At 39.2% G+C, this 26,834-nt stretch overlaps 1 protein-coding gene across 15 annotated transcripts in view; it reads right to left on the reverse strand.

Moving 5' to 3' along the window:
- LRCH3 (leucine rich repeats and calponin homology domain containing 3) overlaps positions 1-26,834 on the reverse strand; it is a 67,833-nt gene that overhangs the window by 39,815 nt on the left and 1,184 nt on the right. For all 15 annotated transcript variants that reach the window (XM_069865091.1, XM_069865094.1, XM_069865084.1 and 12 more), the window contains exon 2: positions 1,475-1,619. In XM_069865091.1, the coding sequence (XP_069721192.1) occupies positions 1,475-1,619 (145 nt within the window). The remainder of the gene's footprint in view (positions 1-1,474; positions 1,620-26,834) is intronic.

Raw genomic sequence — 26,834 nt, forward strand, 5'->3', positions numbered from 1 at the left:
CACAATGAAAGACACACACAAAAAGCACACTGAATTTAGATATCAACCCAGTTTTTATACAATTACAGTAAAAGTAGTTCCATGAAGTCTTTCTTCATTATTTGCTGTATCTAGCTACGTGTGAACAAACCCTGAATATCAGGCACCAAGCCTGATCAGAAGTTTTAAACTCAGCACTGGGAAATGTGATCTTTTCATGCCCTTTTGGGTGCTTGTGATAACTGGCCACCCCGTCACAAATGAGCGTGTTTGAACAGAGTGTGAAAAGCCTTTCTGATGGGTAGCATTGCAGGTCAGCACATACAAAACGCCCCAGAGAAAGTCATGACTTGCTCAATTAGAAATACACTTTAAATATTCAGTAAGTCATGTGGATCAAGAACTTTGGTGTGATGGATTTCACTATTCCAAAACACAGTCTTGGACTTTTCATAATAAACTACTATCAAAGCAAATGTGAAGTCATATGACTGGAGCGTAACCTCAGATAAGAATCATGCAGAATGAGAACACTGTAAAATGAAAGATTCCCTTTAAAAATAAAACATAGCAAAGAGCAATGGCTGGATGATTAGAAAGAAAGTTATTAGGATCTTAACTACGGCTTTGACTGGGTCTTGACATTTACAAAAATATGCTGCTGTACTATTTCATTCTTGAAACACAGATCTCCTTGCTATTAAAAGATTAAAAAAACCCAAAACCCCAAATTTCTGAGCAGTAGGTGAACCACCAGCAGCTTTTAAAAGGATAATAATTGGATTGCACCTAATTGAGGTCACAGCAATAGGAAACGCATACCTGATTCACATCCTATTCCTACAATTCTCACCATCAATAAAAAAAAAAAAAAGAAAGAAACATAAACACATGAAACTGCCAAAAATGTAATACCAGAAGGAAACAGCCTAAAGCTCTTGTTTTATATCCCTGAAAGTTTGTGAGGAGGAACTTTCCACACCTCCTGAAAGGACTTTTGCAAATGGAGGGCACTGTACACAGCTGAATTTCATCAACAGGCTAAAGCTGCAGCAATCAGCTTTTAATGCTGGCAGAGAAGAGTTAATGGTTGAGAAAGATCTTCAAAAACCACCAGTACAGTGAAGGCAAAAGGAAATTGCACAAGCTTTATGCAATTGCTGAGAGATGAACTGTAAGCCCTTCCAAAAGCTCTACACTCTCTCTCTCCAGTCTGCATGCCTATGTTTCACCTGAAAATTACTGGAATTTATTTTGTGAGTCCTTTAAATTTGAATTAGCTTTCTTCTTCATGCTGCACTTCTACAAGCTGCTGTTTAATCCTCATGTTCCCTGTCTAACTGAGCGGGTAAGACGGGTTCAGGTTGCTTTGATGAATGACACGCAATATATCAATGTGACGATTACACATCATGTTAGCATTACTTACGGATGCATCAAGATTTATAAATCTAGACTACTGATGCTGAAGCAAAATTTTTAACACAATTGTTACCTGATATTTAGAAACGTCAAAGACTGTAAGTTTAAAACAGCCTCTGGGATATATCGAATGCAGTTCTGGTACAAATTAAGACTCTCAAGGGAGACAAAGTGACATGCTTCTGCTGGAAGCTCTGACAGTCTGTTCCGTGAAAAATCTGAAAGGAAGGAAAAAAGGAAACATTCAGTACAACTACCTTAAAACTTCACATGGACAAATATTATCTGCACATTCACCATCACACAGTGCAAACAGTTGGACAGGAATCAGTTTCACTGTTGAGCCCACAAAATTTTCAATACTATGAAGTGACTCGCACTTCGCACACAAAATAAATCAACATCTTTCAAAATCTTACAGCCACAATGAGAAAGAGAGAGCCAGGCACAACATTCCTTTCACAGGCACGCTTTCACATCTCAGACTGACTCATACTTAGAGGAAACTAGTTTAACATGCTGAAAGCCCACCTTCAAACCTCTGTTCCAGGCCCATCTTTAGTTTATAGAGTGGTATTGGGTGGGTAGTGCCATAATGAAAAGCATCAGGAAGTACTTTTCTACCAGCCCCTTCCTAAGGTACTCTGCGCTACATGGAAATCTCAGCTGCAAATTTCTGGTCTAAAATATATCCTTTGCACACATACATGCCTATTTATAGGTAACACTTCCAACAGGGGAAACATGAGGTAGAGACAAACCTTCTGTACTCCAGCCAAAGCATTTCCTCCTTCAGAGAGACCCCAGTTCAAGCCTGAAGTCTCAACCAGGTGATGGATTTTTAATAAAGGGTCTTCCCAGCCGCAGAGAAATGTTCTCTTGCTGCTAGCAGTAAAGTTTACTACTTCTTTGTGCTCATACATTCCTTACTTGGCAAGAGAAAAGAGTTTGACTAAAACTACTACCAAACGTTTGTATTTGAAGAATCAATATTTGTCCTTAGCCAGTTCCAGTTACAAACTATCCCTCAGTATTACTCTCCTTCAATAGTAAAAGCTGCATTGTGATAAACAATGCAGTTGCAAAGAGTTCTTTTTTATTTAAAGGTCAAGGAAAACTCTTGCTTATAAATGCCAAAGGCAAGTTCTCACAAATACACTCTAAGAGCTCCTGCTTCCTAACGCACCCAGCTCTTATTTCTGACAGGGGCCACGCTCACATCAAGAGCACCTTGTGTTGGCAGGGAGCTCCTAGAGAAATATTGCCCATTTAATAAACTGACGCTTCACCTTTACATTTTTAAGAGAGGACAGACATTCACCGTAAAAAACCATCTAAACTGACTGGGTGTCATAGATGATTAAAAAACCCTCCAAGTTTAATTGCTGTTTTCTTTATTTGTTTTAGATTTCAATTTCACTCATCAACATAAGAAAAAAAAAAAGCTCCCCCCCCCGAAATATACAATAAATTGAAATAGTAATTTCTGTGCCTTTATTCCATGAAGGACCATCCAATACAGATTACTCTTTAATGACTGCCAATGCTCATAGGCCTTGTGTGTCTTGATATTATTTTGTTTCTGTAAAGGGAAGCTTTTAGAGAGTGAAAAAGAAGGCCTCCCCAGAGATATCCTGGCTACCCTGTTCCGATACACCCTGCTGTAAGCTGCCCAAGGAAAAGGGTCACTCCAAGAGCAGCTAGAACTCATTCTGTGTCTACCTTAATACTTGGAACGAGCATTGAGCTACTATCGATGCATATCCACTAACTAGAAACCTCATAGAAAGAGCCACTAAGAAAAGCTTTGTAGATAAAACCCTCCAGATGAACTTCCATGCACACATGGGAAGGAATGGCATTTTCCCATCTACAGGTATGGTTGACACTAACTGTAGTGGAGGCTATGATGGATATAAATCCAGCAAATGCTACAGGGTGCACACAGGCAATAAAACATGGAAATAATGGAAAATTCTAACCCACCAATATAAAAATGTGATGGGAAGCATAAAATTCCTTTTCTGTTCAGCAATGAGTATTTAAAAAAAAAATAAACCAAAATAAAACAAAACAAAATAAAATTCAAAAGATAAAAAAACACACAAAGTGCTTCTTTCCAGCTCATGTCAAGCTCAGACATGACCTGAGCTTAAATTCGTCTAAACTTGATTTTGAAGAAACAATACTTCTAAGTGAATATTTTCAACCAGCTCTAGTAGTGGGAAGAAAACTTACAACAAAACAGAAGTTGTCAGTATTACATCTGAATATCTGGAACTGTATAATTACATTATGACAGAAAACAGTTGGAGATCCTTGCCCCCACCTTCTCTAGTTTTTGTGAAAAAGACAACCCTTCCCTCCTATTTTTTTAGTTTTCTTCTATAAGTGAAGAAAAAACTATGCTTACAGATTGCTAAATACCGCTTCCGTAAACATCTTAATCTTACCATATGCTAATCCAGATAAACATCAGATAAATGCATCAAATGCAAAGACAGACCACAGTGATGGATCCTGCTTCCTGCAACTGCCAACCCCAAGTTTTCTTACCTCTGTCACTTGTCCCAGGCCCTTTATATTGTCAGAGTTTGTTGGAAACTCTGATTGGAATTAAATACAATAGTTTTTCTGATCACCTCACCCTACAGCCCCACAGACCCTATGCCAGCACAAGGGAAGAACGATGGTGCAGATAGAATCCTTTGTTCTGGTGGCAGGGATTACTTTTGCTGATGTAAAGCACTCATTGAACGTCAGCCTAAGCAGAAACAGCAAATTAATTGGCCTGATCAGAACGTGCTTCGGAATCTGTAGACAGTAAAGGAGTCAAAGTAATCATGTATATTGTGCAGGGACACTGCATACACTTTCAAGGGAATTTATGCAAAGGACACTTTGCAAAGGACAAAGGACACAAGGTGTCTCCCATAATACACAACTCTGTCCTAAGATTTCTTGTGCTTTACTTTTATATTTTAATTCTCATTAATGTTTAGTGAAAATGATAGCGAACTCTGACCTTCCACTCCTCCAAGTCGTATGGCTCCAGTGGGTTTAAAGCAGAGTAATAGTGCTAAAACTGCAACAATGGGATGTCCAAAATTGCAACATTCCCAATGGAACCTCTCCTTCGCCAACATTGTTGTAAAATGTAACAGGAGAAGGGTGTTTTCCAAACAGACCCTGTCCCAACACAAATAAAAATTATGTATCCTGTAAAGTTTCTAATAACTGCAGCCAACTATGGTATTTGCAATCACTGAAACTATCTGCAATACATAGAGCTTGCCATAAGGTTTCACCATTCAGCTCTGTTACCGTGTAAGAAAGGGAAGAAGAATGCAGAACATTTCAGAGATTACGACAAACAAGCAAGAGTAACTTAGGAAAAAATACTTTGCTTCCACATTGAACAGATGCTTAAGCACCTATTTATGTTAAAGAATTATGACAACATTGGTTCATGTATGAGGTTTTAAGTATTTTTCTTACAGACCCCTGAGGATGGAATTTAATTCCACCACTTGTCTCACAATATACTGACATCCTTCAGCACACAGCTTTATCCATCCTTCACACAGCTGTGCTGGCAAAGTCTGTTTTAACACTACCCATCTTAACAAAGAAGGTGGCTCCCCAAGCACTGAACCATATTTTCCGGCAGAAGAGTCACAAAGAAGTTTCTTTCAACTCCGTTTAGTAAAGGGTTTAACCAGACAGGAGAATCCTCAATTGCTTTTTGTTTCACTTTATCTTACCAAAAAACTAGTGTTTGCACAGTGGTCCGAGCATAACGCATGGGAGTGCTAATCAAGGACTTCATGTATTCTGAGCTACAATTTAGTATTTCTAAAGAAATAACTCCCTGCAAAATAACATCAGGTATGAAGAAACAAATATACATTTTTAAACAACAACTGAGGCCCCAGCATGATAGAAAAGATACACCAAAGCTGGTTAGGAGCAGTGACTAAGTTTCACCAGATTTCCCTCAACCTACAGTGATTTTCAAAACTTGGCACTTCTGTTCAGCAGTGGAAACTCAGTAGAAAGATTAAATCAGAGCTGAGTTTTGATGTTGCAGAATAGTCTCTTACATAAGTCAAAATGGGTCTAACCTGTTAAAGGCTTGGTTAATAAGGCTGTAGCATTTTTCCTTGCATAATGGCCATCTTATACAGAGCATCCATGATTTCATGTGCTCAAATGGAGAGCTAAGGGGGAGGGTTTGCCAAGACCTTAAAAAAAGGCAAGTAATAGAAGAGCAAGGCTACATTATACAGTCAAACAAGAATAACTTGAGAATTCCATAGAAGCAATACATGATAAAATTCAATGAATTCTGAATCTACAAATGAAGAACTGTTTTGCGTTATCTGCAACCCCTGCCTTGTCCCCCTACAAACCTCCAGTTAGTATTTAAATTTCCCAAAGTCCAGAACACAGCATCCCTAACACTGTGCAACATTTTTTACTTTGGCCATTTTTTCTGGAACCCTCCCCCATTCCAGAAAGCAGACCTTAAATGGGACCAGAAACAGGGCAGAGAGTACAGCAGTCACTGTATAAGACAATTCAATAACTTCACCTTCCTCCTAAAAATACCTGAATGAAAGGAATGGCTCTAACAAAACCAGGAGAGAAGCAAAGGGAAAAGCACTCTAGTGATTGGTTGTATATTTACATATATGCTACCCTGCTGGTAGCTGTTGCTTTTCCGGAAGAGAAAGTGGGAGTGCAGTAAGGAACAAAACCAAAGGTACAGTTGTTCTAGTGATATTCTTACTGTATGCATAACTGTTCAATAACAACCAAAAATTAAAAAAGCGTTAGAGCACCAATTATTGTGTAAATTAAAATTTGTGCAAAGATTTCTCTCAATTTCTCAGAAAAATGACAGAACGCTGCTGTGAGATATTTATTTATTTACAGATATTGTAGCATGAATTAAGAAGCAATCCACAACTGTCAGACTAAGCAAGACTAGTCAGTGTGACACGGATTATTTGCTTCAGTAAGTACGTGCACATGGCCACTGCTTGACACGTACCATAAAATACCAAGAGTGACTAGTTTCCGCACAAAAGCACGAATGCCGGATTTTACTATCAGTAAGTATGAATGAAATACGGCTACTGTAATGTGAATTAGGATTGACCTGTTAGGGTTCACATTTCACGAGTTAAAATGACTGTTACCAGAAATGTGCTTTAAAACCAGCTCTCTTAACCTCTAAAATGGATGCGTTTCCTTGAAGGCAAGATCACGTGGAATTTTGGCAAAGGGAAAGCATTCTTTGGAACTAAGCTCTTTGTGAAAGATAAAATAGCCAACAGTACAAACACAAAATAAAATCTCTAGCGGATTCAGATCACTGACCTTTTCCATCTTAATTGGCATTCCATTTGGAAAGCCAGCAAATCCAGCGTTAACTGTGACTACAGAATACACTATGTTTAAAATCGCATCACTTGGCATCACACATAAACTCCTCCTGCTTAAGGAAGAAGGCTGCTCCACCATCAAACATTAGCAGGGCTGTATTCACACATCTTTATCTTCAGCTGTAACACAAATTTTGTCTCCAAAGGAAAATCACTGATGCATCAACATGCACTGTTTAAGGTACTGGGGACTTTAACCCACTACAGATACTACAAAGAGAGGGAGCTGCAGCTCAACTGTTGCCGGCACTCAAACTGGCTGTGTGATGGTGAATTCCATTCATCACAAGATGCTAATGTGATCGGTCCACTAATCTTGTTGCAATGGGAATACAGCTTCCGCTCTCACTCTGATTAACTACGACAATAAAGGTTAGTCCTAGGCCTGGCCTGTGCTACAAAAAAAAAATGCTGTTGATAAAAATCTGCCTTTTGTCACCCGACATCTGCACATATTCCCCACATGCTTTTAAATTTATTTTTTTAATTAAACGTAACCCAGTAGAGCCTAGATTTTTTGGCTGTCTATTCAAAACCAAGTCAGCAACCACCACACTACCCGCCAGCAAAACACTAAAGTAAGAGATTGTGACATGATGTCAGCAGCTATAAGCTGTGGGTTCCCACACACGACGTATCATGTCTTCTATAAGCACCCAGCTGCAGCTGTGTGACATCAGCCATGAACGTGCTGCAGTGATGCAACAATCCTGGTATCTGCGAGTTGATTTGAATCCTGATGGTGATGCTGGCTGCCACACACTGCCCTCAACTAGGATGACTTCACTTAAAGGCCAAAACCACGTTCTGGTTTCCCTAAAACCATGAAGCATGCAGTGTAACTTAAAAGCACACTTGGGATTTTCCTTTTATACCAGACAAATCTAAGATCTACTAGCTTGCAGCTTACAGACAACAGTAAATTTTCATACCAATGACTGGAAAGCCAATCAATGCCCAGGAGGCTGACAGCCAACTCAGTGGCAGAAGGGAAAAGGCTGAATGAACTGCTGCAAGAGGACCAAGTACAGTTGTTTAAGAAGAATGATGTTCAAAATCTGGAACTGTGTAAACTGATTTTTTCTGCCCACATATCCAACTTGAAGATCAGAAGCAAACTCCACAGTTTCACAACAATAACAACAAAATCATAATCACCAGCTTCTTGTAAAACACTGAAGAATACCCTTGAAGTAGCTGATATAATCTCACAGATACAGAAAGCAGCTCACCTGAACAACTCATGTACAACTACTCTCTGGGAGTTTTCAGGCTTCTCCCTGGAAATTACCTGCATAGGTTACAGGCATCTTTCAGATAACGTCACTAAACAGATCTTCTGAGGAACTTCATGCCATTTGATTGCTCAATTATGACATTTAGAAGCACCGCTATTAGAATGATTACTCACAGTTGATGCACGCTGCTGTATTAACCTTAAGTGCACTTTTTATTTGTCATTTGTTCCCTAGAAAAAAAAAATTCATGCATATTGATCTTGATTTTACAAATTCATTTCACCTCTCAAACATTTCAGAACTTGAAAATGAAAATCTGTGAAGAGCAATGCCTGTGATCCTGCTGATTTTTAGGAAACACTCCCATAAAGCTATTAAAAGAAAACTAATAAATGAAAGTATAGCCCCAAGTAGATGAGCTCTACGTATTATTACACTTTTTTTGCACAAGAAGATCAGAAATCATCATAATAAAAATACCTCTGTGACGCAATTCTGATGCTGTTGGTCTCTGTTCTCAGTAACTCGGAATGTTTTCCATTCCAAGCACTAAATATGCTGGCATCCTTAAAGCTTCATTTCACACCTGGAGGATTTCCTGATGCAGGAGGGCTGATTTTACCTCTTCCTGCCTGCTGTGATATAACACTACCACTTTTGTCATACCCTAATTTAAAACAAACCTCAGAAATGTCGTCTCGCTACTCACCTTCAACCTGCCAGTCCTGTCAAACCTGAGCTTTTTTCCCAACTATTCTCCCACATACCCGAGATACACTTCTGGTAAACCTATTAAGTTAAGGAAAAATAAGGTAGCATTCACTGAAACAAAATGAGGCTGTTCCTTCTTTGTTTACCCAGGTAATGCACACTGCCAACGTGATAGCGCCACTGCCCACGCTGGAATACCCAGGTAACGGGCATAACGAAGTCTCTTCTCACCTACATTATTTTTGTAGGCCCGTAATGAAACGCATCCTCCAATTTCTAGTTTCAAATTACAGAATTTCATGAAGGAAAATCAGATTCAGACATGCAATCTGTCCTTGATACACTTAAACATTTCAATTCTCAGCAGATCCATTCCTGATATGTACAATTACATTCTTACTCTGCAGCAGTAACAGCAGCATTAAATTGTGTTTAACCATTTCCATAGACTAGTATTTTGTAACCAAGAATCTCTAGCCTGCTGGGTTTTGCAACATTAACCAGCTGTGATTTCTGCAGTTGCAGAAAACAAGACAAAGGTTAATGGCATCTTCCAAATGTCAACTTGGCGATGCTATGCCTGAAGTGCAGAGGTACTTCCCACCAACGCCTGCTTCACTGACCTGAGTATACACTGCATAACATGCCAAACAAATGCAAAGATTTACACTTCACATTGAAATCAACCCTCTAGATTTCCTGCCTTTTCTGCTAAAGACAAGGTTTGCAACATGTCTTTAACCAGAGCTGCTTAACGCTGTCCTTTATAAAAAAACCTGTTCCAAGTCATTGCCAAGGTTTCAGATGTGTGGATCAAAGTTTCACATGCACTGCTTCCTCTGACTACACTTTCATTTTGGAACATTCAATAGAAATAACAAAGCTTCTTGCCAAAGGACTTAAAAAACAAGAGAACTCCTCACTTTTCTGAGGAACTCTTACAAATCCCTTGCTTGAAGCAATTTTAGTGAGCAAAAACTATGGCAAATGCATTTACTCCTTCCTTCAACACCTGGATTACCAAACGAAACCTGGCTAGTTTTTTTTAAGTCAGGAGTGTCTTAAGATCAGTTACACCAGGGATTTTTCCAGCATCTGGCTTCCAAATTACTTGAACCACACTAGGTTTTTTTTTAGCAGTAAGTTGCTCCTTCAACTCTTCTCTATTAAAACACACCCCATAAACCCAAGAAATTAATTAACTACAAGTCTCTTGCTGAGCTTAGTCTCTGCAACATTCACCATTCTCTGTAAAGACTAGAAAAAGCTACGTACAAGGTCCTGCAAGAACTTTGATTATACTAAATAAGAACATTCAGTCATAACTGGGATCAAAGAGGAAAACGGAAGATTTTAATCACCAACTCCCATTCTCCCTCCCTTTTTATCTCTCCACATGATTTTAATGCATATTTGCTGTAGTTCAATTTTCTCTTTTACATGAAAACCTCAGAGGCATCATCATAAAAAAACATTGACTAAACACAAACACATCTTTTGCAGCTCTACACTTATTGTCAGCTGCCCTACGTCCTCTAACAAGAAAGCCCATTCCCAACAAAGGCATGACTTTCTTGCAGGAGTAGACTGCACAAGTACTGCAAGAAGAGGATAAATATTATAATCACAGTAACAACTTGGAATACAATGCCACTTCCTCTGAAAAAAATCCCAAGCCAGTGGAACCTATACAACACCATTATACATTTGTTTGTGTGGTTACTGAAGAACAGGCAAGAGTAACAAGCTCCAGTCCCTACAAGGAACTGACTGCTCCTTAATATTACACCGATTCCAGTTGCTTCTTCTCTAGTTGGCTCTACAGCAGGCAAATGAGTAGCCTAAATAAATCAAATTGTTATGTCAAACATTATTTACCCATTTTATAATGTAGACTCTGGCTTCATAGTCAGCCACTCCAAGCCAGTGAAGGGAATGATTCCTTACTGGCCACATGCTACCATCCCCTCCCTTGTGCCAGCATCCCCAACTGTGCAGCCACACAGCCAGTTTGGTCTCATTACTGAGAGCAAATTCTGAAAAAAACCAAAGCCACAAATAGTTTTCAGCCCTTCTGAGACATGGTCTGATTCATGCTGCATTTGTGTAATTGGTAACATCAACATAAGGGAGAAGATGAGAATGTGTGGCTGCACATGTAGGGAAGAAAGCGACCTCGGCTTTTGGCAGTAGCTGAGATTTGGACTAACTGGTTAATAATAACCATGAAACTGCACTTTTTTTTAGTTCCTTAACACACACACTTCTAATATAACACCAGTTCTTTTCAGAGTAGAAATACAGGGTTGCGATCAGGGATTTATTCCCAAGTTTTGCTCATTACTGATAGGTACATGCGTACACAGTACAACATTTTAAGCATAGCACATGGTGGATGAAAGCAAACAAGTCAGGAATGAGGCAACCACTGCATGAGATGCAAAGGAAGTGGAATTCAGTGGCTTTAAAAGGGAGGGAGATAAAGGAAGTCAGATGACCTCAAGTCAGCTGGGCCTCACGATTGGTCAGTAAACAATGGGACAGACTACAGACAGAACACAAACTGCAAATGCATGCACTGCTACAGCAGAGATCACGCAAAGTGGAACTGTTTATCCATGTCTGAAAATAAGGATTAATTCTAGCCCCTTCCAATGGGGTTTGAGGTTAAAGAAGTTTTAACATACGCTCTGCTTCCAACTTCTGACAGACACTCCCCCCAGTCTTCTCTCTTCCAGCAATTTCATCCCCCTTCCTCACTGAACTTGGCCATCCACCCAGCATCAAAACCATGCTCCTCTTTCAAACAACATAAAGCCAAACAAAATAAAGTAAGTGAAAGTTGGAGAAGCAATGTTGAAAGAGATCTGTCGCTGAGGAAATGAACCAGAGTCTCCAGCTCACCAAGTCCGGTTAAATTGGGGAAGTTCAGTTCCTCCTCCCTGCCCAGCTGCATTGCACATCCCCCTCTTTTTTCTATGCAAAACATACATCCAAGTAACCACGCCCAGGGAAAACAGCCTTTATACTACAACTACAAAGCTGGTAAAGTAGCATGCAAACTTTCATCAATAAATCTTATTTAAAGGAGTCTATTTTGGTTTGACCCAAACCTACTCCTCCTTGACTTTAAACTAAAAAAAGAAAAAAAAAAACAACAAAAAAACCCCTGCCAAATCATAGCATGGCACCTCTGTGCCTAGTCTTTTATACTAGTTTAGCCAAGACGGTTCAAAGGATATCTGAAAGCTTTGGAGATAAATCCTCTGGGACCCAACTACACTGGTGTGAAATTATCACATCTACTGGATACTCGGCAGACCTTTGCTATGAGCTACTGATTCTGCAATGCTTGTATGAGCATTTCCCATCAGGCAAAATAACCCAGTCAAGTTAGCTCATATGACTTTTTAAGTTGTTTAAACTACTCTTGCAAATTTTGCCTGAAGCTAACTTGGGGAGGACTCAGATGAACATATGCCCTCACATATCTGCATCTCTAGCAGATATGTGAGGGCAGTGACTTCCTTTGGCAGTACTGTCTCCTTGAAGCGGCTGTTATCTGCACACTGACATCAAGCTGAAGCCCTGGCTTAACAAAAAGGTTTAGAAAAATAGAGTGGAAGAAAGAAAACAACTTCTGAAAGAATATCTTTAAACAGGATTTTCTAAGAAGCATTCCTATGAATACTTCAAGACAACTGATGACTCAAGACTTGAGTACAACTTCTCATTTCCACAGGGGCAGAACTAACCTGCCTGTCATTTCATAACTTACAGCAACTTGTTCTTAGTGACCTGGTTTATATCACGGAGATTAACTGCACAGAAAGACGAATCAGTGTGGCAAAGGGCTGCAACTTCTTCAACCTGCTGTGACAACACCTCCTGTAACTATACTTGAGCTTCCTTAAACTTCAGTTGAAGACATTCTTTTTCAAGGCTTGAGTCAGAATGATGAATGTAAACGTCAAATCACTTAATAACACATATGTTTTTTTATCTTGTTTCTAATTAAAAAGCTCGCTAGTGTAATTATAAAGGTTGTCCTCACATAATGGTAAACTGTATTCAAAATCATACTTCACTACAGGACATGATGCATGTTGCCACCTCCAGAAACAAGAGCCGAGCTGGTGCTGTAACAGGAAGATGCCTTCACTAAGAGAGGAGAGATTGTTGTGTGTTCAACATGGCAACTTTTCATTTCCTTACAAGTTTAAGGAAACACATTTTTCTCATGCTTCAGAAACTAGCCAGTAAGCACTCAGAGGGCTTCAGGGTCTTCACTCATCATCTCCTTCAATCCCATTTCTCTTACCTTTCCATTTTTACATGGAAAACCTGTAGTGGGCAGTACATACATAAGGTACCTCACAGAGAATAAGCTATGTAAAATAAAAGAGACACCTGCCAAGAAACTATACTGCACATACAGCTTTCCTTTACAAAAAAAAAAAAAAGACAGGAAAAGAAAAACATGATAAATATCAGTTCCTCTATTTCAGGATTAGGCTCTAAGATACAACACCAGATAACTTAGTCTACAGTTTAAAACCCATAGTCACCTTTCAGTTATTCAGAAAGAAGGGAAGGCAGGGCCAGATAAAATGGATAAAGCAACAACAGAGGTTAATATAAAACATAATGAGGACAGTGTACAATCCTAAGTGATGATACTGCTGACAGAAGAGTACCCAGACCTCTGAGGTAGCACTGAGCCAGGCTAGAAGGCAGCACGATGCCTTCTGAATAAATTTCTGCTGTCCAAGCTGGCACTCCCACAACAAGCTCAGACATTCCAAGTACACCTACTACATTGTTAAACCACCCTCAACAACCTGCTTATCACTATTAAGAACTGTATCTGAAGAGATTACCAGTGAAGAAGATTGTATGTTACTGTCACTGTGCTTGATGCTCTGCTCTGACTTTCATCTGTTTCAAATATCTCACATATTCAGCAATTCCAACAGCTCTGTGACTAAACCATAACTTGGGGAAGGAGACCTGGCACGGAATAAAGGCAGGAACAGGTCAGTCAGGAGGGCTGGAAATACAACCAACAAAGACTTCCTATTTCCACTGTTCATCTATTTATTTTACTAAAAGCTGCCAAAGACTTCAGTTCATCTTAGTATTGTAGATTAAATTCTCCATCTACAAGTATTTTCACATATAAATATGTCAGCTGATATAACAGCTCCAGTTTACCTAGTGACACGTTAGTTTTGCATACTCCCCCTATATATTTTATCAATCAGTCCTGCTTTTCCACAGTTTAAATAGAATGATATATTAAAAGTCAGCAATAGATGGGCAGACCATAAAGAAACAAAACAGCTCAAACCAGAACTGAAAATTCACAGGTCCTAAAAAGGAAAGTGAGTAATTTCACACAAAAAGGCCAATTACCTTCAGAGAAAGGCAAGCATTTCTATAAAATGTTATGCCAGTTATTACTGCATTTCTCTGAAGCCCTAACAGAGTCCTTCCGTATTTATGACACCCAGATACAGTTTGAGACTTCAGTAAAGTCACCAGAGACGTCTCCTACCACTGCAGACATTCATCTGTCTTCAGCAGAATGGCATTTTATTGAGGAGCAAAGTCAATAAAGTCCAACAGTCAAAAGTCTTATGTTCTTTTAATGACTCCTCGAGGCCATCTCTCATGCCGACATCACTCCTAACAAAAAAAGCCTGTTACTCTTCACTCAAGCGGCACTGCAATCTTCAATAGGACAATTATTGCCAGGATTCTAGAAAAAGAGCTGGAGGCTGACCAAGTCATCTGTGCAGTACAAGCCATTTTAGTGTCAAGAAATAAAACAACGGTATAGGATACGTATGGAAAATATCCCACATCAAACAGAGAGAACAGCCAAATGAGGAGATAAATGACAGCAACTGCCAAAACACATGTACATAAATGAAATAAATTTTGAATCTGGAAATCATAAAAGTCACTTTCAGTCAAAAACACACCATGCAGACATTAGCAGGGATCAAGGACTACAGAACTGGCAGTCACTATATCATACATTGTCACTTTTTTAAAAGCTAAGCTTGCTAAAAACTAGTAGCAAGGCAATCAAAATTGTTAGTCTCAAATTAATATTTGAGATGAATTGTATAAATCTTTTCACAAAAAATTCAACATCATGAATCCCTGGCAGCAAACACACAAACCAAAATCCAAACTGATCTGACTACAACTGAAAATAATTTTGGGTTTGGTTTTTTTTTTTCCCTCAAAATCAAACCCAAACAATCCCTGTTCAGGAAAATGCTCAAGTCAAGGTTTAATGGTAAACACTGCTCTTAAGAGGCTGTGATGTAAATTAATCTCAAAATACAGCAGATGATTTGAAAGGTTTTGGCTGAGTTGGCTCTATCCCTCTGACTCCTTCTGGGAAATATCGATTTTGAACATTTGTCAGCTCTATCTATACCAGCTCAGTAAAAACTGCACAGAGCAGGAGAAAAATGAGAACAAAAGCTTTTTGCCTTGCTAGAAGTCTTGACAAAACACTGAGCCACAGAAGAAAAGCTGCGTGGTGACTGCCCACGCTGCGCAACGACGACGACAGGAATTCCACTTAGAGATCTCCGTTATTCCATTTCATAATGACTATTTAAACTGCTAGTATTTTTAGAACTCTACATACATATAAAACCTTATTTTAAAGTGTTCCTTTGCAAATGTGTAAAAAACCCAAATGGAAAAAATCTCAAATTACAGAGAAATTGCTTCATACACAGTAACACATGGACACGAGCACAACATTTGAAATGTATGAAAGCTCCTCAGCAACACGACACCCTGCCTCCTGCCCACTGCTTATGAAATACTTGACTTTGTTCCAGCAGAGCAGGGTTTCATTTTACAAGAGTGCTTCACAAAGTTAGCAGTGAGAGGAAGTGTGCAGTAAGTGAAATCATCCCTCCCAACCCCCCACATGAAGTCTCTTCAGGTACAAAAGGAATTACACAAGTAAACAAGTCAGCTTTGAAAAAATTCATTTTAAAGCAAAAGGCATAAAAAAAAGCATTAAAAAAATGTAGCTAGAACTATTACCAGATTGCAAGTCCATGTGCAAACCTCTGGATCCATCTATTATTTTTTCCTATTGAAAATTATGACCATTGTTAAAACCAAACATTTAATACTTACTCAATCCATTTATCTTTCACAAAACCTCACCGGGATAACAGGCTTGGGTAAAAAAAAAAAACAAACAACAAACCAGCAGGTAAACTAGCAGTTACAGCACGGCAAAAAGTCCTGAACAAACCCAATCCCAAACCACAGAAAACAGTCCCACTGCAACAATCAGTTTCTGGATTTTAATTAAGAGACTTAATGGAAATAATTCAACTTGGACAACTCTCAGAAGCCTGTACAGAGATGTGGGGAGATAGGAGGTAAGGGTTTAATGCAGCAGGCATACTGGATAGCTTAAGAATCCTGAAATTACAAATTTGATTTTCACTGAATAGCAAGGAATAAACCAATGAATCATGCTCAGCAAAATGGAAGGGCTATACATTGCAAATAACTGGCTCTGATACGCAGTTTTTTTAAAGACACTATAAAAATGGCACAGCATTAAAAGACTGATTTAGCTTCAGTAAAATTATGGAAGTTATCAGCAAAAGGGCCATTGGGCACTGGAACAGGCTGCCCAGAGAGGTGGTTGAGTCACCACCCCTGGAGATGTTTAAAAGATGGGTGGATGAGGTGCTCAGGGATGCAGTTTAATGGTTGATAGGAATTGTTGGACTCGTTGATCCTGGAGGTCTTTTCCAACCTAGTGATTCTATGAAAAGAAAGCAGTAAGAGTAGGATGTATATGAAACTATATGTAGTCATATAGTTTCAAGTCAACTGGCATGGAAATAAAACACAAAGGCATATAACAAAAACCCTCTTTCAACAAGTTTAGTCTATGTGCAACATAAAACTTGAATTAAAATCAAGTCTCCCAAGTCAGACAGATGGCTTATGATTTCTTTGTTCCTTCTCTCTTCATGGGCCACAAACTGTGTTTTCTAGATTTAAAATTACTCAACTTTGCCTGAGAAGTAAAACAACACAGCAAACAAGTTTTTCTATCAATGCCCCTAACACAGGCATGTATCACTGTGCCAACAGCAAGGAAGCAGGATGTACCACACAAATTAGAGAAAGCAAGATGCAAAGAGACAGGAAACGCAGCAGTAGAACTGTTTCTTTAAGGTCAAAACCAGAGAATGGATATAGAATAGGCAAATTTAAGAAGCACCATTTATTTTAACGACAAATATGCTTTCTTCTAATATGATTAAAAAATAGACACCAGAGCTTGGGAGACTAAAAAAACCCCTTAGATGAGAAAAACAAAAGTATAAACTGCTACTCAGAGTGAAGTGGTAGCTGTGCAGCTGAAAGAAATCCTCTCTGCCTCTTGCACTGCATCACAGTGCAGGAGCAAAAAGAAATTGCTATGATTCCACTCAGGCCTTTCTGTTTGTTTCCTTTTGTAACCCCCAGCAACTGTCAGGTATTAGATACTTCTCTCATTACCTTACTAAAAAAGCCATAGAGATGTGCTGTAGTCATTTATTTGAAGAGGAAACCCTTTTTCCAACAGAGAGGGGATAATACCTCATCCAAATTATCTAAAAAACCCTTGTATTTCCATTTACTACATACTCTACCTGGTCAAGAGATGAAAAGAACTGCACCTTATGGGAAGAAAAATCAGGTTTAAAAAAAATAAAAATAAAAAAATCACATTTCCGCATGAAAATCTAATTAGACAGAAATACCAACAGTGGCTGCTGTAACTGTAAATCAGGTTTTTTTCCATTTAAATACTGCAAATATGGCAGCACTGTGACGAGGATCGTATTATTGTTTTGCATATCCAAAGAGGAAAAATGTGTTTTACAAAAAAAGAGTATGAAATTAATAATATTCTAATTTTATTTAAACGAAAAAAAGCTATTTAATCAATCTAGTTTCAAACTGATAGCGTTACTGAACTGAACTTCCACAGACTTATCTCTTAATCACTTTCTGAAGCAGCACTACAGGGACTGTGAATAGAAATTATAGTCCAGTAAAGTCGACACAAAGAACTTGACAGATTAACAGATGCACTCCTCATTTTAGCACACATTTGTGAAAGTTGAGATGGCAGATGTTTAAAAGATTACATTGAAAATTCGATTTGAAAAGCTGTTTTTAAATAAATGTGTTTTCAAGGAGAACAGGAACTACAAGACAGACGGAATGGTATCAGTTATGGAGGAGGTGGGGGCGGTATTCTTGATGAAAATTTCCTTCACCATGCTCAGAAGGAGAAGCTGGTACTTACTCCCCAGCAAAGGGAATCAACAGTGAAGCTCCTAGGCTTTCCTTCTCCCACTGAAGCTTTTAACAGTAATTCTAAGAATCTTTGGACACATTGGCATCCCTTAAGGGTGGGATATCATCTGCACAGCAGTGGGACAGAGCCATGCCACACAAAATAACTGACTGTTTTGCAACACATTTATAGCTCAAATGATCAGCCTGCTGGTTCAGCTTTGATGGGTTCCAAAGATAACTTTTTACCTTGCTAAGCACAAATCTACCCAACCCTTGGCAAGTTAGAAGAATAAAAGGAAGTAGCAGACATTTTATGGCTCATAACCACACTCCCTTGTGGTCCTCTACAAAAACATTCATACCACAGCTGAGCTTGGAGTCAATGTAATGACAAGCACCTAATTGTCCTGCTATTGCTGTGCCTAAAGACTCTTACTCCTAGAGAACAGCGTGTATGACACCTACTCAAAGACCAGTAAAAGCCTTGGGCTATAAGCGTACTAAAAGATAATATACATATGGCCATAAATAACTGTAATAATGAATTAAGCTGGTTTAAATTATTACTTATCTCATCAGCACCCTAGAATTAACATTCTCCTCAGATTTAAAATTAATTTCCTACCAATGTTAAGATACCGATTACTCCTCTTTTTACCACACTAACAACATGGATGGGAATACTGGAGTTGGCAATGAGAGGCATTTGTGAATGGACAAGATTAATAAGGAAGGAAAAGGTTAAGAGGTGGAAGCTGGGATGAAGGAACTAAAGAAAAAAGTTGGGAGGCAGAAGAGACAGGACTGAGATAATGATATATTGCTGGGGACAAGACACTGGACATGAACACACAGCGGAACCCCAGCCTGGCAGACAACAACCCCCTCCAGTACCAAGCACAGAACCCAAGACTCGCGCAGCCCATCACTCCTCTGCTCTCAAACATCTGTACAATCCAAAGGCAGAGCATCCCACTCTACAAGCAGGTCCCAGGGAATGACAGCCCACTGCTATATTATTGGCTCAGGTAAGAAACCTGAGGAATGTAAAGGTTTGAACCGCGCTGAGTAACATGGATGCCAGCACAATTCCACTTAACTGAATCCAGAAATTCATTCCAAACCTCTGACTGACATTCAGCCCAAAATTAGAATTCAGTGCTAAAGAAGTAACCTGAAAAAGGCACTGAGAAAATTCAGTTAAAAACTTATCCAAGACGGCAAATCAAGCCCACAGACAGTACAGGCTATAATCAAAGGTGCCCACGGAACTTCAACTGCTTGTTTCCTGTGCACATCCACTGTCCACAGGTCTGTAATTAACAAACACACCGTACTTCTTCCTATTCCAAGATTTTTCTGTTCACATAGATTCTTTCAAACAAGATGAAACCAGTGTAGAATCAAGACTGATGATATTAATTGCTGCACACAAAAGACCGATCTTGAAAAATCATTAGGGAACAAAGTAGAGAATTGGAGAAAGAAAATGGGACGGCTAACCTGAAAGCTGGTGAACGCTGCTTTGGAAAAATGGATTGCACGCTGTCAGTGCCATACAATCCCTTCACAATGCTAATCAAATCTTCTAAATTAATTTCTCCAAAGGTAGTTATTAATAACATATTTCCATTTCTAGACGTTGGTCTTGATCTCCAGTACTCCGGAGGAGTCACTAAAGCCTCTGAATTTAATAAAGACTGTATTTAAAAAAATAAAAGAAATTAACCAGCAACAGCCAGGTTGCCTAAAAGTTCAGGCACCAAATTATTTTTAATTTGGTACTCCAAATCAGCAAATGTTTTCAAACTTTGTAAAATCCCAAGCTTCATACAGATAAAATGCAGTAACATCACAGGCATTCTAAGCTTCACTTCAGAGATTACATGAAAAATAGTGTTTGAAACCTTTTCAACACTAGGGAACACTACCCAAAAGCCCAAGGCAACCATAATACATTTCTGTATTCAGAGCTAGGTTTCAACAATAAGCAGAATAAAGAGACTAAAATTCACATAGGTCATTGAACAATGGGGAGAGGGGGAGTGTGGAAATGAATGGATGCTCACTAATCCTACTGCCCTCATCACAGAGCAGACCATGGCCACAAACCTTATGTTCCAGCAGCCAACACCTGGGCTGCATAGCAAGTAGGATTTTTTGGGCATATCCTAATTACTACATTTAGACTATGACATAAATACTTGAACATTCAAATCAGTAAGAGCTATAAAAAACCAAAGACCATCCTCACTCTAAAGGTCTTCTGGGTTCTGCCAGCAAAGGCTTGTAGTGTGCAAGTACAATTGGACTATCGGGACAGTTTTGAGGACTTCAAAGTGAAAAACAAAGCCCTCTTCCTGCATATATACAGAAGTACTAACTTATGCAAAACAAACCTACAAAGAAAAGACCACAATGTATTACCCCTTGTGTCTTCTCAAAATGTCTATAATTCAGAGAACTAAAGCAATAATTTAGCTTGAATGCACTGAGAAAGTCTAACTGCCAAGATGCTTATAACACAAATGAGTTTTCACCTCTCCACTTCAGAGAGGGGGACACAGCAGAAAAAGAAGAAATCACACTGTGTAATCCATGACTTCAGTTAGACACACAACTGCAATTCATTCGAGCTGTTTGGCTAACATCAGAAACCATGAGATCCAAGTCTGATTAGTTATGAGAGAGAAGAACCCTTGAATTGAGTTATAGCCTTTTCATTAGCCACTATGTAATTTTATTTTTAACACATGCTATATAATTTACAGTGTTTGTTGTAACTAATACTTTGCTGCTGGTTCTTGTACTTGAAGAAACTCGTGCTGTCTACTGTAGTCTGAAGCTAAACAATCAGTTTCAAATCACTTTTATAAAATAACATTCTGTCAAATGAACACATGAGATCCAAATCTGTCAGCAGTAACGTTTCAACGAATGCAGTTCAGCTACATAAGCCAGGCTCCAAAAGAAAAAAAATCCTAGGCCCACTGACTCAAAGGCTAGTGCACTGTTTTACAAAAAAATAATTAGCAAATTTACACCAAGGCAGTGGTACAAGGTTACAAAATAGAGTTAAGCTGTGATTTCACAATTGGTGTGAGTCAATTTAAGCTTATATATCTGCCAAAACAGGCCCTCTAATTCTCATCACCACATACAGCCTTCCCACCCTTTCTGTTTGCTAGTGCTCAGGCACACGTGAAAACGCAGCGAGCTGTCCAAGGATTTGATCCAACGGTGAAGTAGTTACTGGCAATATGATTGCTGGTGTCGACTGTGCAGCAGGAAAACAGAACTTCCCCCTTTGGCATCAGCACCGACCTTTAATCACATTAGGCTGTTTATTTACGACTGACTTAAGGGAGTACTTAACTGGTATAACTTTGCTACCTCCAACCACAGGTACAGCCATGGGAAAAGAGGGCTGGAAACACCATGGGAGAAACAAAGACTTTTCCTAAATTCTTAACTTGTTCTTCGTACGGCTGCAGGATTCAATATATTCCCCTACCAATCCCTCTGCTCTTTACTTTTTATGCTGTTACAGCTATCTCCAAAAACATAACTAAGAGCGCGTATGCAGACAAGTCATTATTAAAAAGAAAATACATAAAGTTGATAATGGTGGAGGCAGGGAAGTGGAAGGCTACCAGGGAAGTAACTAGAAACATGTGCAACCCTGAACATCATTTAGAGACTTTACTGGCAGTAAAAGTTTGATTATGGGACTTCTTTTTGTTTTAAAAGGTCTTTTTAAGCTAAACAAAGGCATTCTGAACATCACATACTACTTTCATTGCAACAAGGCTTAGAAATTACAAGCTCAGACTCCCCGTTCCCAGTTGCTATAAAACATTAGGTAAAAAAACTGCCTGTGCGCCAAGAACCTTTAAGCATTACTGCAGGCATCAGCTCTCCATCAAAACCCAACCCAACACATTCAACAGAAACAAACTATGAACTAGGGCAGCCAACTGCTCTCCACGTTTTGAGGGTAACAAAACAAGCATGAGAACTGACCTCAGCTTAGCAACACACCACACTTAAGCAATTCCGTAAGTCTAGACTAAAAATTGCCAGTATGTATGCACAGAACACACAGGAGATCCAGATTTTCTAATAACAGAAACTTAATGAGAAAGAAAACAAGAGGGAGCAATAGTCAAATTATAATGGGAAGGAGGTAAGACCAGAAGATGGAACCGAATGAAACAAGCTACATAACCATCTAAAGTTTGGGGAAAGTTTGTCATCTCCCTCCTCATCCCTACAGCTATTGGAACCTCTCTAGACAGCATATTTCTGTTTGGGTTTTGATAAGGTTAGAGGCAAGCTTGCAAATCTGAGCACAAGACTCTCAACCACCTTCATGAAATGTTAAGATTTGATTTTTAATACTGAAACTTTAGGTAATCTCAGTACCAACACAGTAAATTCTTCTGACAAACAGCCTGCCACTTGAACAAAGAACAATCCCATTTCCTTCCAAGTTATCTTCCATTCAAGAAACTCTAATCCAAAGAGTTTTTTTCAAGTAATTATTTAATTTTAGGATGGTCTGGGTTCTGCTGTTGTGGCTTTAAGAACAAATGTTTGGGAAATCTGGCCAATGCTATTGAGCCACATTGTAGTGCTCAAGCTGTTTAACATTTCATCAGGTAATACTAAGTGAATTCTGGCAGGAAAGAAAAATACCAGAGAGACTTCTTACTGCCGAACACTCATACACTCGCTGTAAGCCTCCCAAATGCATGCAAGTACTTAGCGTGGAGAAGTTTTATTGACACTATGGTCAGATTTTACCATTTCTATGGAGAGCTGCTAAGAACAAAACTATAGAGGCATCTTACTGGAAAAGCCATTCAAAAGATGGTGGCAGACTTTTTTTTCTTCCTTCTCAGAGACTTGCCATCCATTTTCACTATTAATATTCCCATCTTCTCCTTTAAAAATGGAGACAGAGTGGTTTACACTATTATGACTGTCATTGAGGGTTTGACAAATAACTTTTCTGCTCAATGTATGCTTTAGACCACTGGGAAAGCTGTCAAATAATGACATCAGTCTACATTAACACTGGCAAAATGCAACTGTGCTTCCTTTCATATTTAATTTGGATAGTTTATAGCTCTTTCTTTTCCTATTCCTTTGTTGAGAACAAGAGAGGAATGAACAAATAGGCTGTAATTCAACTCGGATAAAACAGTTATAGATAATGCAGGTTAAATGAATAAGTATGAAAAAAAAAGAGAAGGACATATTTGCTCTATAAATTAAGCTTGTTCATTCTTCATCATCAAATGAACTTTGTAAGCATGAGTCACTTCCTAAAATTCCAATTAAGTTGTAAGAGATGAGCAGAAAGAACAGCTGCTTTCCCCTCTTTCATTACCTATGTTGTTATCACACTGCATTTCTTGTACCTGAGCCATCCCACATGTACCAGAACGTCAGGTGAACAACTGCATCAGACACTGTGGAGGGATCTACCTTCCTGCTAATGCATTCCAAAGCTCCCAGGCACAGGCTATCCCAGCTTCAATTTGATTTTATATCAAGTGATTTTAATTTCAGTTAAAGTACAAAACAACCAGAAACTCACTATTACTTCAGTGCCTGCTGAAGTGACCCGCTCAGTTCTGAGAACAACCTGGAGCCCCGATCTTGGTTTAAAAACCCACCTGTGGGTCTTCACCACCTGGGAGACAGCAGTGCCCAGAACAGCTGAGGCTCTGGCATCACTAGAGTATTCACTTCCCAGTGAAAAGCTTAGAGATGTAGACAAATGATTAGTGAGTACCTTAATTTTTCCACCGATTCCTAACAGAAATACTATACTGACTTCCAGAATAAAAATGCAGCAGACCTGATCTGGTCCCACAAGGAGCAGGACTCAAGTGATCCTTAATGGTCCCTTCCAACTTGAGATATTCTATGACCTGTTTATCAAATACCTCTCCAACGTTAATTCACACCTGCCAGAAACTCAGCTCTGATTACTGTTTAGCTAGCAGTTAAGAATAGTACCTAGAAGCTATTAAATTTGAGCATCAGTGTTAGTATTGCTGTCAATTCTGAACCCATAAAAGACCCAAGTAAATGTGACCTTCCCATTGGCTTAATGTTTGAAAATGTACTGCTGAAATCTACTTAAAAGGGATTCTCCCTTTGCTCATCATCAGCCTCATAATGTGCACACACCACCCAGCTAAACTTGATCTAGCATCTAATCTCTAACACCTTGTGTCCCTGCTGACCCGCTTTGCTGGTTCATCTGCATTAACAACAGCTTCCAGGCAAGGCCAGGGATTCTGTTAAGGCTTAAGGCTCTGCTAGATGCTGGTTTTCTAGTAGCGTAGTTACTTTAATGAGGGATGTGATTCATTCCCACCTCTTCAGCATCAATGCAGATACAGTGACATGCAATTAATGTTATTACTACAAGAACAGGAAGGAGCTATACCAGTATAACACGATCCACACTAGAAAGGTGTCTATTCTGGCACATAAAGGGAATATGATTAGCCTATACTTTGTTTCCTCTTCAGTTTCATAGTTCGAGAGTAATTCCAGTAATATTTATGAAACTCTGCACACATGCCCCATCCGATGTGCTTTGAGTCTCTGCAGCACAGCATGCAGGAAGGCACTCACAGTCTACAGGGTTATTTACAGTGTTTATAACAACTAACATGCAATATACATTCTATCACATTATTTGTAGCTACTCCCATATAAAAGAAATAGAAGTTGCACAAGAAAGAAACTGACGTAGGGAAAGAAGTGGATTAAATTCCTAGCTGAGTACTCAACTGAAAACTGAGTGCTAGAAAATGCTTGGATGAATTTTTCCTCCACTGCCCAGCCTTATTCAAAACAAGTCATAGAACAGACCACACTAAAAATGGCATGAGATGAAATTATTCACAGCAGCCTTCAAAACAGAGAACTTAAACAGAACGTGCCTCCCAAATAAGCTTTGCTTCTTCGAACGTAAGAACAGTTCCAGCTTTTTTCCAAGGTTCATTGTGATGATAAATGCACAAAAGTGTATGGTATGCACTGCCGCTTATTAGCATTTAATGCTTCTTGAACAACTACAATGCAAATATTCATCACAATAGATGGGAACCTTGGTGGAAACAAGAATTCCCACAAATTGTTTAAGAGTACAGTAAATGAATAGTATTGTAAACAAAAAGCCCCAATCCCTCAACAAATGTGTACACTGCATTTTCTTACAGATCAGACCACCACACATTCATTGTGCAGCTGCATTTGTTAGAAATCCTTTGAACAAAAATTTTTATACCCTAACAAAAAGCATTTTCTATTTACAGATGTGTTCAAGTCAAACAAATCACAGTTGTCGCAAGGTTTGGTTGGGTGGTTTTTATTTTTCTTTGTAATAGTGAGAGTTTTGCATAAATAGGTTGTTACAGGACAGAGCGTGAAGTCAGACAATTTTAAAGGAAGCTCCATTTTGAATTACTTAACTGAGAGTCAATGCACTAACAAACATGGTAACTTTCAAAAGGCAACACTTGTTGTTTACTTCTATGTTTCTAAGCTACAACTCTACGCAAAACACTAGAAAATCTAAATGACTGCATAGGAAGTAATCAAAACTACAAACAAATGGAATACGGATACCTTCTAAAACTACTCTTACATCACTTATGCAAGCTGATAATCAAAATAAACATTGCTCTATATAATGCATTAAGAAAACTTCTACATCCTGCACAAACCTTTATCCCTTCCCATGTCTCACCTCTATCCAATACAGTAATATGTATATGTATTCCACAAACGTGTTTTTGCTTCAGGTCAAGCTCCTTATAGGGAAACCACACATTTTTAGTTAACTCCTATGAACATATTTGAAGAGCAGAGGGGAAAAGAACAGCCCTATTGTGTACTGTACCTTGAGAAGTATTTCTTAAAAATCCTTCCTATTTTTATCCATATAATACAACAGAAAAACAGAAAAAGGGAAGTGATTCTGTTCACAGTGCCTTTTACATCTTGCTTATGGCTGTCAGAAACGAAAGAAACCTATAAAGGGGCTGGAGCACAAGTCTAATGAGGAGCAGCAGCGGGAACTGGGGCTGTTTAGCCTGGAGAAAAGGAGGCTGAGGGAAGACCTTATCACTGTGTACAACTGCTTGAAAGCAGGTTGTAGTGAGGGGGGTGCTGGCCTCTTCTCCCAATGGATAGGTGATAAGACGAGAGGGAATGGTCTCAAGCTACACCAGGACAGGTTCAGATTGGGCATGAGGAAAAATTTCTTCACTGAAAGGGTTCTCGGGCACTGGCAGAGCTTACACCGGGGAGGTGGTCGAGTCTCCATCCCTGGAGGTGTTTAAAAGACGGGCAGATGAAGTGCTCAAGGATATGGTTGAGTAGTGGGCAGGCACAGTCAGACTTGAAGATCTAAAAGGTCTTTTCCAACCAAGCAATTCTATGATTCTGTGACTGATTCTAAGAAGAAAGCCTCAGAACACAAGAAACAGTTGTCTTTAGCACACATCCACCTGACAGCCCTTCGTGGAAAGCTGCTTTCCGCTGTCAACGGCGCAGGATGAGAGGGCGAGGGCGTCTGTACGTGTTTGCACACACTCACACGGCCGCCTGAAACCGCAGCGGGGAGCGGAGAGCGGGGAGAACCCCG

The sequence above is a fragment of the Phaenicophaeus curvirostris genome, chromosome 10, assembly GCF_032191515.1.
Source record: "Phaenicophaeus curvirostris isolate KB17595 chromosome 10, BPBGC_Pcur_1.0, whole genome shotgun sequence".
Taxonomy (NCBI): Eukaryota; Metazoa; Chordata; class Aves; order Cuculiformes; family Cuculidae; genus Phaenicophaeus; species Phaenicophaeus curvirostris.